General features: G+C 39.1%; 2 protein-coding genes across 2 annotated transcripts; both read left to right on the top strand.

Moving 5' to 3' along the window:
* The first annotated feature begins 71 nt into the window (after positions 1-71).
* Positions 72-2,756, top strand: thy1 (Thy-1 cell surface antigen). The gene is made up of 4 exons (XM_079356452.1): positions 72-135; positions 717-760; positions 972-1,295; positions 1,439-2,756. The coding sequence occupies exons 2-4, from the start codon at positions 730-732 to the stop codon at positions 1,543-1,545; spliced, it is 462 nt and encodes a 153-aa protein (XP_079212578.1). The 5' UTR covers positions 72-135; positions 717-729; the 3' UTR covers positions 1,546-2,756.
* Positions 2,757-4,087: 1,331 nt separating this feature from the next.
* f11r.1 (F11 receptor, tandem duplicate 1) lies at positions 4,088-11,894 on the top strand. The gene is made up of 10 exons (XM_079355709.1): positions 4,088-4,418; positions 6,666-6,725; positions 7,346-7,462; positions 7,635-7,778; positions 8,120-8,322; positions 8,403-8,505; positions 8,964-9,071; positions 9,497-9,509; positions 9,697-9,766; positions 10,563-11,894. Exons 1-10 carry the CDS (start codon positions 4,379-4,381, stop codon positions 10,596-10,598), a joined length of 894 nt encoding a protein of 297 aa, XP_079211835.1. The 5' UTR covers positions 4,088-4,378; the 3' UTR covers positions 10,599-11,894.
* Positions 11,895-12,057: the final 163 nt, after the last annotated feature.

Here is a 12,057-nt window from a genome sequence, read left to right as displayed (position 1 = left end):
TCACTCCCCCCTCCCCTTCCTCTCTGTCCCCCTCCCCTCCCTCCTCTGTTTTCTTCTATAAGCCGACCTCTACTGTATCTACCCCTGGCATCACACTGCAGAGCTGTGAGAGAAGCTCAAACTGCATCAGACAAGGTGAGATTGATTTATATACCTTTATTTGCTGGATGGTAAAATATTGAACTGTTCTATTGTGCACAATGGTTTTCTTTTAGCCTGGGTGAATTATTTGTCTTAACACTGGAGTCAGCACTAGAGCAAATATTTGAATGAAGGCGAGAGTGGGTTTGCATCAAGCAAACCAAACAGAGCTGAACCGTTTTATGTATTTTCTTTACATATTCAACACAAGTACGCAAACAATCAGCTCGTGGTCTCGAGGGAGGCTAAGGACAGAAATGTGTCAATGTTGGCATTTTACCAGAGAAGTTTTCAGTTCATGTCTTTGCAGCGTGAACACTGAGGCTGTATTGTTGTTTAGTATTATGGTCCAGTGACTTTTCTACAGTAACCCCTGAGGGTTTTCATTGAGCTGCAGAAATGTGGTATTCATGTCTCTGAAATCTGAGCCCGTTCTTTACAGCACAGTCAGCGTTATTCGATGAAAACTTCAATATTGTAAAGACATGAATGAAAACATGAATGGGCTCATTGTTGGGTTCTGGTATAGTATACGATGTTTGCTCTGAATTCATCTTTTTTCCTTTTTTTTGCAGGAAAGACTGGAGAATGTTCTTTTTTACAACAATTCTACTTTTTGGTAAGATTTCATTGTTTCACAGTTTCTTTTTTTTTTTCTAATTACAGAATTTTTTCTCATATTTGCACGTTTTTTTCCCCTCAAACTCTGAATTATATTCTCCTTCGAGTGAGCTTCTCATTATTGTTGACCACACATTTCATTCATAAGTAGGTTTTTTTTTAATGGCTTTTTGATAATATGGTGATCTCTTTATGCTATGCTTTGATAGGCTTGGCTTCAGCCCAGAAAATAATTCAGTTAACCTACTGCTCGTTAGATGAGCACAACCTCAGGATGGACTGCAAGTATGCGCTTCCAGCTGAGTCACCAGAACCGTTCTGCAAGTATACCAATGGTGAGAGACTCTTTGACACCACGGACCCAGAGGAGGAGCAGCATGCCCCCTTCAGGAAACGCGCCAAAGTCCGTATCTTTCCAGGCAACAACTGTCGCCTGCTGTTTAAATCCCTGCCCAATGGCAAGTCCAACTTCACGTGCAACATCAAATACGCAAACTCAGTCATAGCAACCAAAACCTCAGTGGTTGAGAAAAGTAAGCTCATGTCAGTTTTGTTTTACACGCATATCCTTTCATTGTACACAATATAACATATAAATAAATATATACATTTATATTGATTGACTGCCAAACAGAACCCTCCTCCTTCAGAACCTGCATTATTGTTCTTATTGCAGAGCTCCTCCTCCCCTGCTCAGCGTGGAGTGTCCTGTTACAGAGCTGCAGTGGCCTACTGCTGACCTTGATGACACTTCCAGTGCTGCTGGAAATTCACTGGCTGTGAACAAGGCGCCAAATTGCTGCATTCGTTAACATTGCACCCATAATTACCTGGTGACTGCTGTTGGACGCTCCTGAAGTTGTGTGTATGCACAAAGTGCAACGAGTTGAACTGAATGTACGTATATTTATCTGATATGTCACAGGCCTGCTTACTCTGCGTATGTCTGCACTCAATACTAAGCACATGTACCTATGCATATTTATACTCAACAATACTCTCACATATAAACAGCTGTTTGATTGTACAGTCGAAAATCTGTTGGATCCACGTTGTTTTCTGGCAGATGAGCCTAACAGAGTGATGAGTAAAAAGCATGAATGTGACTTACAGGTAGAACTAAAGAGCTATATCCTGTTTTAGTCAATATTTACACTGAATATTTTATGTGATTGTGGTGATGATATTGAGCTTTAACCTCACGTCTTAATAACAAACGATAGGTAGAGGAAATATGAATGAAGGTGGTGCATAAATCAGATTTTATAGAGGGATGAAAAGCATCTGGAGATTTAAAAGTACGCTGCTCAGAAGTGATGTAACGTTGTACACCGCAAAGCGACTTTAATGCTGAGTTTCATCACTCTTTAGAGCAGGCAATCTATTTTGCCTGACTTAAATGCGTCCCTTGTGTCTCTTCTCGGCTGCCAAATGAGGAGGGCAGCTAGAGGAGACCTTGTGTCTCACAGGTCCACCAGTGGAAGATTGTGTTGTATCTGTCGATAACAACCTGGAAGGGGATGAGAGATAGCTCTGGCAAAGAGTTCTCTAATCTAAGGCAGAGAACCAAAAACTTTTAAACAGGTTCTGACTATTTGATGCATGAGCAATAAAGTCTGTATTCTATTTTACTCTATTGTGACAAGACAATGTATTAAGTTCCTCGACTACTGAAACAAAGAAAACCCAAAGTTTTTATTTTGCCTTTCACTTGTGCCTGTGACACATGATCCATGTTCAGCTGAGGCTTGTTGTCATAAATACACAGTTTGTCTCTGAGCGCTGTAAACCAAGTCAGATTCACACTGATGGTTCTGTTCATAGATTAACACTGAATATGCTTTTTATGATGCACTGATTTCTCTGGTAATAATGTAAAGGATTTTTACTCGTGTATATAGTTGAGTAGGTGGTGTGTAGCTAAAGCACAATCATTTAATTGCACTGAAAAGCACTGCTGTATTATGTACTGTATAATGACAATAAACTGAAACTGAAACATAATCCACTATCTATACTGCTTTTTACTGTTTAGGGTTGCGCGGGCTGGAGCCTGTCCCAGGTGTCTTTGGGCGAGAGGCGGGTAAACTCTGGACTACCACAGACACAGATCATGTAGAGTAGCCTGTGGGAGGAAGCCAAAGTACTTAGAGTGAACCCATGCATGCACAGGGAGAACATGCAGACTCCACACAGAAACAGGGATTCAAACCAGGAACCTTCTCACTGTGATTCAACAGGACTAACCCCTCATCCACCATGCAGCCTCTCAGTGGAGAACAGTGCTTATCAATTGAAACAGAACATTTAGTTAAATATGTTCATGCATGCTTGTAACTCTTATGACATGATGCGTATGATATGGAAAGTGCGATGGGTGTCCAGTAGAGGGCAGTGTTGCATAAAATAAGTTGTACTTTAAACCATCATAAAGAAAAGGGTAGGACTGCAAATGGAAACTTAAAATCTATTTTGTTTTTACTGTGAACACAAGTAAAACAATGTTCTTCTTCTTTCTTACAATATTCTGAACTCATAAATACAAACTGCAGTGCCACCTCTCCTACACAAAGTGGATACAGGAGCGTTATGGTTTTAACCTGCAGAGCTGAAGTTGCGTTCATGAACACACTTTTTTAATGGGAAATTTTGGTTGTTAAGTGGAAAAACAATGCTGTTGTTATTTTCAGAAGAAGTAACAGGTTGATAATATATATTTCCCCACAATGTTCAAACATGCTGAGTACTCCATTAGGTTGGGTCATTTAATTAATTAAATGTGTACTTCTGTTTTGATACCATATTCTTCTGTAATTTACCACGTAGTAGTACAAGACATGTTGATAGTTTAATTCAAATTCATTTTTCAGAGCACCGATGTGAACCGTGACACCTCTTTACATCCCTACTAACTGACTTGTTTTCCTATGTTGTATTTTTGCACCCCAATATTAAGTTAAAGTCAGTATAATCTTATTAATAGCACAGTTAACACAGTTTACCAAAAGCATTTAGGACTACAAAACTGAGGATTGTTTAACATGATTCTGTTCTGATATAAGTGTGTGCAAATAGGCCTAATAGGCTCTTCAGCTCTGAGTCATCGTTGCAAAAATCTTACCATGAAGGAAGATGGAACCAAAAGAAGGAACTAAATTCCCAAACTCATTACAAATTGTTCACAGCCAGATTGTGTTGAAAGCCTATCTAACCCTGAGAGAGTGTTCAGTAAGTCCAGCTGTTTTGTTTCTGTTTTACGTATTGTCTGGTTAATAAACTACCCACACACTCTCCATCCCTCCTGTTTTCTCTGTATGTAAATGCAATCTCTCACCGTCTCACCTGTTTTTCCACTCTGTCGTCACTTCAGCACCTGAGAGAGGATCCTATTACCGGAAGTTACCGAGCTCGTCGTCACCAGGGCGGACTCCTCAGGTGAAGCCAAACAGTCATTACAGACAGAAACAGCGACGCAGTCTTTTAAAGAAAGACTTGGATTTATTATTATCAGTTTATTCGACGCTGGAAATATTTTTGCATAGTTTTTGTTCATTCTTTATTTTTGAGTGAAGAAGTGAAGCAGTGGTGTGAGAAGAGAAGGTCGGAGCTGGTCGACATGTTGGTTTCGGTGTCTTTGTTCCTCCTCGCAGCGACAGGTGAGCAGCACAATTTAAACTTTATTTGATTTTTAAACGCTCAAAAGTTTCTCCTCTTGTGAGTTTCAACCAAAAGCAAAAGGATGAAATAAGCTTCTTGACCACCAAATACAAAACCAAATTGCTCTTTTTTTTTTTTGTTAAATCCTAAAATCCACCTCGGGCCTTTTCAGTAGGGTGTGCTGGGTGAGTTCAGGAGGTTTGTCACAAGTAAACAAATATTGTTCTCTTTCGAAGTTAGTCAATTGCAGAATATTTCAAGCTTTTTGATTTACAGTGTGTTTTTTTATAATTAAACTACGGCAGGTGTTAGACCAACTTGGTGAATCAAGGAAGCATTAATATGTGGAACTAGTGAAGGTGTGATTTCTTACTTCCAGTTATTGTATTTTAAAAGTTCAAATAACTGCATCTTTGAAATGTAATGGTAGTATTGTGTCTTGAGTACAGATATAAAAATCTGCACACAAACATCTGTACACAACTTTGATAGCAAAATGTGTGAATCATACACCATTGTTGATGGATTAATTCCTCTCCTGACCACCTGTCATATGAAATGGATCCATTTTGTTTAAAGCCTTTGTGCTTTTCCACGCTATCAATAATTAGAATAATCAAAGATTGTCAACACTTTTCAAACATGTTGTGTGGAAAAAGTTTGATGTTATGGATCATTTTGTCATCATTTGCTTTGGATTACAATAACATCCATATTTATGTATTCAAGTGTTTACAAACTCATCAGCCAATCGTTGATTCATCGAGATATTTGACTGTGAATGTCAAATATGACACTAAATAATCGGTACCAATAAATCCCATAAACATTGTGAAACCTCCAGTGTAATTCTTAGTCACTAATCTCTTCTTTGTGGCAAAATGCCCAGTTTGGGATTATAAGGCCACATAGCAGAGTACTTAAACCAGTTTTGTTCTGATACCGTGAAAACTCCTCCTGTGTTTCTCAGACTGGTCTTTGCATTAAATCTCTAAAAGTCTGCTGTGTGGAGGAGACGTTCACAGTCAGGCCTCTTCAGACCTGACGCACTAAACACAGACATCTACAGCAGGCTGAGTTTTCCTTGAGCTCTATGAACCATAGACGTTTCCACTACTTTACCTTGACAGAAGTGTGTCATTACCCCAACCCTGAAACTAGCAAAGTATGCAAACAAAGAAGTCATGCAGAGCTCTGGTTTCATTTTACACCAGCAGCTTATCTCCCCAAACCAAAACTGTGAGTGTGTTGCTTTATCTCAGCTGAGACGCCTGTGAGGAACACCTGCAGGCTGTACACGAATGATACTCAAGTGTTTGTAAATAGGAATTCAAATATAGAGGAGTCTGCTATGATGGCACATACGTTTAATAGAAGTCTCGCTTTCGATTGATTTATTTCAGTGTAGTTGTCTTTGCTCAGTGTTCATTATTAACTGGTCCCGGCTGCTTATCTCTGCAGAGACGTGGGAGGTCTACTAGACAAGTCAAATCCCTCCACACCCAACAGTTAAAATAATAGCAGTGTTGGAAGGTTGCATTCAGAGGATGTAACTATGATGCGTCGGTCAGTCAGTGACTCCATGTGTGTTTGGTCCCTTGTGTTCGTCTTGTTGTTGCTGCTGCTTTTCACTTTTGACAGTTTCACCTGAACGTGTGTGACTCATCTGTCAGGAATGAGACGAGACTGACAACTCGCACCCTGAAGGCTTGTGAGCACGCTCAGAGAGTTGTCCTCTCTTTGAGCTGATGAACACATCTTCACATTAAACCCTATATTTTAGACTTCCAGGTCCACCTTCAAATGTTATATCTTGGCCTCAGATGCTTGTTTTCACGACTTATTTCTCTTGGACTTCATTATGTTGAATAAAATCTGAAATAGCAAAACATAAAACTACTCTGTCTGCTTTGGACTGGTGTGACCACAGATTTGAATTCAGTCCAGACTGAATGCAGAAGTGAAGAGTGCTGAGTCTTAAATTCTCGTTTCCTTTTAGTGCCTGACGTTAAAATCTTTAGAAGCGATATTATATCCTAAGAAACTAAAACAAAGACTGAATCAGTAAAGAACCAATCTGTTCAACAATTCATGCTTTGCTCATTCTTCCAAATGCTTTATGTAATTTCCCTTGTTTTCCCTCCTCAACGATTTATCTCCTGTATCTTCTGTTCATCAATGGAAAGTAAACAGATGTGTTTATAGTTACTGCATGATCTGATATCTGTATTATATTCTGTGTTCAGGTGTCGGCGGCTTTTCAGTCTCCACCAACAACGCAGACGTGAAGGTGAAAGAGAATTTAGGTGAGTCCCAACTTTCGTAAATAATTGAAATAAAAGAAGAAAACTGAAAATGCACACATCAATGTTTGAGCAGGTGAGTGTTTGCTGAACAGTTGAATAAGATGACTCATTTAAAATAGAAAGTAAAGGCTGACTGTGGCGTCACGTCATGAGACCTTTGTCCGGGCCAAAAAGTTGCACTTGAACACACCACAAAGACTAGAGATGACGGCTAACCACAAAGTCTCCATGCCAGCAGGCGACTAGTCTGTCATCGTTTGACACTTGAACTTCAGATTAAGCGGCTGGCAGGAAAAAGTTGGGCTAAAATGAAGCTGTTTGTGTTCACGCATGCTGCCCAGCTCAAAAGATTGCTGCTGCATTGTATTCCTGCTTCTAGTTTATTTAGTCTTTGATGGTCCTTAAAACAGAACCTGGGTCTGCGTTGTCATCATAAACCTTCATGTTGCCATAGTTGTCTTTGAATCCTTTTATTTTTATTAGGGGTAAATAACTTTTGGAGCAGAGTTTATTTATAGGCTATTTAAATCTAAAATACCATGCACTGCTGTGAACATGAACACGTATCACAATAGTTATTTTTTGTTTTTGTATTGATTATACGTTTTTCAAAATTTCAGGGATCGACCTTACATGCACCTATTCTGGCGACTTTGGTTCAGATGCCAGAGTGGAGTGGAAGTTTAAGAACCTGAAGGGCTCACAGGTGTATGTGATTTTCGATGGGAAACCAACAGGTACGAAGATTTACTGTGTCTGTCTGTCTCTGTCTCAAATTTGAAGGCAGGACACATTTGAAATGTCCTCTTAGTCCCCTTAACAGGATTTCCTGTCGCTGTAGGTTTCTGATGCATGAGATATTTTCTGTCTGAATGCTTTTGTGACTGTTGTGTTGCCATTCTTCCTCAGCACCATATTCCGGCAGAGTGTCAATGTACAGCAGCAGCAATTTGAGATTTACAAGTGTGACCCGCAAAGATAACGGGATGTATGATTGTGAGGTGTCGGGAAACGGCCAGTTTGGGGAAGCCAGAGTGAAGCTGACTGTACTTGGTAAGGATTCTTTTGAAATAAGGTTCCACATACCCATCTGCACATTTATAGTCCAGCCAGACTGTGAGCACTGCCATAAAATAACCATTACTATGATGTGGACTTTCTCGAAGACGGACTGTGTCCACTGCATTAGATGATGAGATCCAGGTCAGTCAATTAGTTAGGTGTCTGCTGCTGGATTCTCAACTTTATTCAAATTACGCAAAATGAATCAATTACTGTAAATCGGTTCAGACTCATCAGACTGTGTGAAATTTAATGAAGCTAAAGACATGTTTGCGTGCTTTTATTCTCACGCCAGTTGTGACCCTCTGATTATTTATTTTTTGTCCTTTCAGTTGCTCCCTCTGCACCCTTGTGTAGGGTCACCCCCTCAGTGACGACCGGCAAGTCAGCCATGTTATCCTGCCATGACAGGGATGGCTCACCTCCGCCCAAATACAGGTGGTTCAAAGACGGTGTGCCTCTGCCCGCTGAACCCAGCAAGATCGCAGGCTACAAAAACGCCACCTACAAGCTCAACGTTGACAACGGCAACCTGGTCAGCTCTAAGCTTTTACTTTGCTTTATCTTCACTCGGACATTTGTGCTCATTAACCTCAAACCTGTCCGTCTCCTCAGGAGTTTCCCAGAACAGTCAAGACGGACTCGGGTCAGTACTACTGTGAGGCTTACAATGAAGCAGGTCCTCCTCAGCGCTGCAAAGGAGGACGTTTGGAAGTCCGTAAGTACTCTTTTAAGACGAAAAACATGCTTTAGAGTTGGCTTTTTTTGCAACACAAAATGATACAGTCAATCATGCATGTATTCCTGCAATGACCATTTGCACTAATATATTTTCTTAATAGACGAACTATACATAAGAATACAAACCACGTAACCACGTCTCCCATGCCAGTAAAGCCCCTCTGGATTGAATGACTTTGATGAAATCAAAGTCAGTTAGTTACTTAATAAAGAAAAGGATTGTTGTTGAACCAGTTTGCACGCTTTCTTTTTCAGCACTGTAAACTGGTTTGGCTGCATCAAAGGATCATTATTAGTGTGTAATTTTCATTGATCATTTGGCGCTCAAACAGTGAGGCAGTGTAATTTTTAATTGTTAATGTAAATTAAGAAATCAACCACACAACAATATTTGACTGTTCTTCAGCTAATCTATAATGTGATGTTTTCCTAAAGGTGACCTCAACACTGGAGGAATTGTAGCTGGGGTGATTGTGGCTTTGCTGCTTGTGGCTCTCCTGGTTTTTGGTATTTGGTACGCAAACAAGAAAGGATACCTGCCAAGTGAGTATTACACATAAAAGTCACATTGTCTATGTTTTTTAAATCTAGTGTTGAAGTTATCAGGATCTTAAAGATCTGAAAGGGCCTTAAAGAGACAGCAGCTCAGATAAAGTGTTTTAGGCAGAAGCTGACGTGAGTGATTTGGTTGACCAGTACAAGATAAATGTCCTGCACATCCGGTAATGCTACTCAATAGTTGTCCCAGAATTACCTTATTAGTGGTGAAAGTGAATTTAATAGTTCTTCATAAAAATCTTTATACCCATTTTCTGATTTAAAAAAAAAAATATATATATATTGTGGTTGTCTTTTATATGTCGAGTTTACAAGATTTGTAGATGTACAGCTGTTCTCCCCAAAGCAATCTGTTGCATATCTGTATGTACTCCATCCCACTGATGTTTTTTCTTCTCATCCCTTTACAGAGAAGAGCGAAAGGTAAGAGCACTTTCTCTTTTTTATACTCTGACGCAACAAGCTAGTCTGTGGATTATCTGCTAAAATCCATTTCAGATGTTATTCTCTTTTCTCTGTGAATGTTTCCTTCAGATTATAGTACATGCATAAACTCTTGTAATCTGTCTGTGACCATCTCAGCATGTTTTGTTTTTTATTCTTCCCACAGCAAACCAAAGCCCAGTGTGGTGTACCAGCCGACATCACTGTACGGTGGTAGTGAAGCTGATGGTGAGGATGTAAGTATCGGGCGTCTGATTTCAACTTGAAATATATTTGATCACACTCTTGCTATGTATACTCATTGTCACACATGCACAAAAAAACGTGTGATCTATATGTGTAAGTGTAGACGACCATATTTTCCCAGAGATGTTCCTGACCTCCTCCTTGTGTAATGTGTGCAAGAAGTCGGCGTAAACAAACGTGTGTGCGTAGGATATAATCAGGAAAATTTACCACTAGCAAGTGGAAGGGAGTGATACTGTTAATATCATGAGACCACTGTGCAACCAGTTTGAACCTTGAAGTGGCATTAGATTCTTTTTTCTCTGCTTGCTTGTGGTATCCTTGTTACCTCATGTTTTGCCTCCTGACACTCCCCCTGCTTTGGTCGGCATATTTTCAATACAAAGCCAATGCAGCTCAGCTTTTTTCTTACTCCCGGTTGAGAACACCCTCAGCATCGTGTATCTTTTTTTTGTTGCTTCGCTTAGAGCATTCTGATAAAATAAATAAATAATAAAATTTAAAAAAATCTTTTTTAGAAAAGCGCCCTGCTTGTCAATGTCACTTCTCCCTCACTGACCAATCAAAATCAAGAAGGATCTCACGTCTTCATTTTTTTCATTGGTGATATTTCCTTGATTCCCTCATTACCGAGGGAACTGGTGGTTACGTTTTAAAACCTGGCAATAATAAGTACTAGTAGGAAGTGCTCTGAAACTGGGATTGTGATGCGAGGGAACACAGACCCTGAGTGAGAGAGCCGTATGAAAATGTTCCAGCTGTGATTTTTGATTTGTTTGTTTCCAGGGTGAATTCAAACAGAAGTCGTCCTTTGTGGTATAGTCAACTACGAACAGCCCCCACCGAAGAAATACACGGTTTTAAATGTCTGTCAGCGTGGGATTTCTCTCAAGTTTTTAGTGTGCTTGTGGTCGATGTTGGATTTGAAGTTTCTGGTTTTTTTTTTTTTAGACCAGTGTGATTGTTTAAGCTGACCTGAACTGTGTGCTTTAGTATCTCGTATACATTGACTTGAGCTTCAAGGTTATATATAATAATTTACAACAAACAGGTTATGACGTCTTTTGTACTTGCAAATACTGTCGGATGAACTTTGGCTACCATTCACATAATGAAAAAACACAGCTATTTTTGGTGAGTGTTATAATGATTTATCTTAAAGCTAACATGACAAAAAAAGTGTACAGTTCCAGTAACTATAATGGTAAGAAGAACAGGAAGAGAAATGTTAGTTTCTCATGAAAATCGAGCTCATGCCTTTGAATAGACAGAATCTAGAAACACAGTGCCTTGAAAAACAATGTCAATAGTTTTATTGTATTTACTGACGCATCACCTTAATCGTTTTACAAGTGTTTATCTTGTCTGAAACATTGATGTGCCCAGAATAACACGGCCGAGTTGCTCTGGAAATGTTTCATTTTTTTTCAAACAAACTTTTTATTTTATGTACAGTACTCTTGCTAACAAATCTTTCACTTTCTCTATCTTGTGAATAAAGTTAACGTTTTTTCACTGAGAAGTTTTCCTTTCATTAAGATTTTTCTCTATGACTGTGTTTAAGGGCAACGTCATTGAAGGTGCACACTCATTTTAAGAAGTAGCTTTACGATTTTAGTAATGTTGTCCGAGAGGTTTGTAACCATTTGAATGTTGATTAATGGTGAGAAAGGAAAACGTCCACTTCCTCTTAAAGCAGACGGATGTCAGCTGTGATGATGTCAATTTGATGAATTTGAAACTTGAGTTGATGATGTCGGGTTTCACAATTTTTGAAAGGTATACCATCATGTGTATCATTTGTAGCTTAATCTTTACAATTGAAAATACAAACTGTTCTGATATTTTTGTCCTAATGTCAGTTCTGTCGTCTACCTCTAGACACTCAAATCATTGTTTGTTTTATCGACTATCCTTTACATCCACTGGCTCTCAGGTTGTGTTTAGTGGTTTGATGAAGTTGGACATTAATTAATGAGTTTAAATCCTCCAGCAGTTAATATTTATATTGGGCAAAAGTCACATTGTTCTACATTGTTTTAGAAATTGTAAAGCTGATGAATCAGCAGATGTTTGTAACTTTGCTTTATACTTGTTTAATAAAACGTTTTGAATCTATTGTCATGCCTCAGCAAGATCGTATTTCCCTCTGCATGAGCATGTTTTAAGCTTTATTATGAGTCACTTGTCTTTGATATGCATGTTTTCTTTCTAAAATATCGGTGCAGGTGATTTCGATGACAATATCACTAGCTGAGAAGAAAGAACGAGTGATAATGTA

Source organism: Symphodus melops (assembly GCF_947650265.1).
Source record: "Symphodus melops genome assembly, chromosome: 11".
Classification (NCBI taxonomy): domain Eukaryota; kingdom Metazoa; phylum Chordata; class Actinopteri; order Labriformes; family Labridae; genus Symphodus; species Symphodus melops.
The sequence above is the reverse complement of the archived record's forward strand: the minus strand, read 5'-3'. Positions and strand labels throughout refer to the sequence as shown.

What these genes read in the sequence shown, in the direction of transcription:
- thy1 (XM_079356452.1), top strand. Translation starts at nt 730, where the DNA reads ATGTTCTTTTTTACAACAATTCTACTTTTTG. An exon ending in TACAACAATTCTACTTTTTG is followed by an intron (nt 761 to 971) that starts GTAAGATTTCAT and finishes ATGCTTTGATAG; the next exon opens with GCTTGGCTTCAGCCCAGAAA. An exon ending in AACCTCAGTGGTTGAGAAAA is followed by an intron (nt 1,296 to 1,438) that starts GTAAGCTCATGT and finishes TTCTTATTGCAG; the next exon opens with AGCTCCTCCTCCCCTGCTCA.
- f11r.1 (XM_079355709.1), top strand. Translation starts at nt 4,379, where the DNA reads ATGTTGGTTTCGGTGTCTTTGTTCCTCCTCGCAGCGACAG. An exon ending in TTTCGATGGGAAACCAACAG is followed by an intron (nt 7,463 to 7,634) that starts GTACGAAGATTT and finishes ATTCTTCCTCAG; the next exon opens with CACCATATTCCGGCAGAGTG. An exon ending in GTGAAGCTGATGGTGAGGAT is followed by an intron (nt 9,767 to 10,562) that starts GTAAGTATCGGG and finishes GTTTGTTTCCAG; the next exon opens with GGTGAATTCAAACAGAAGTC.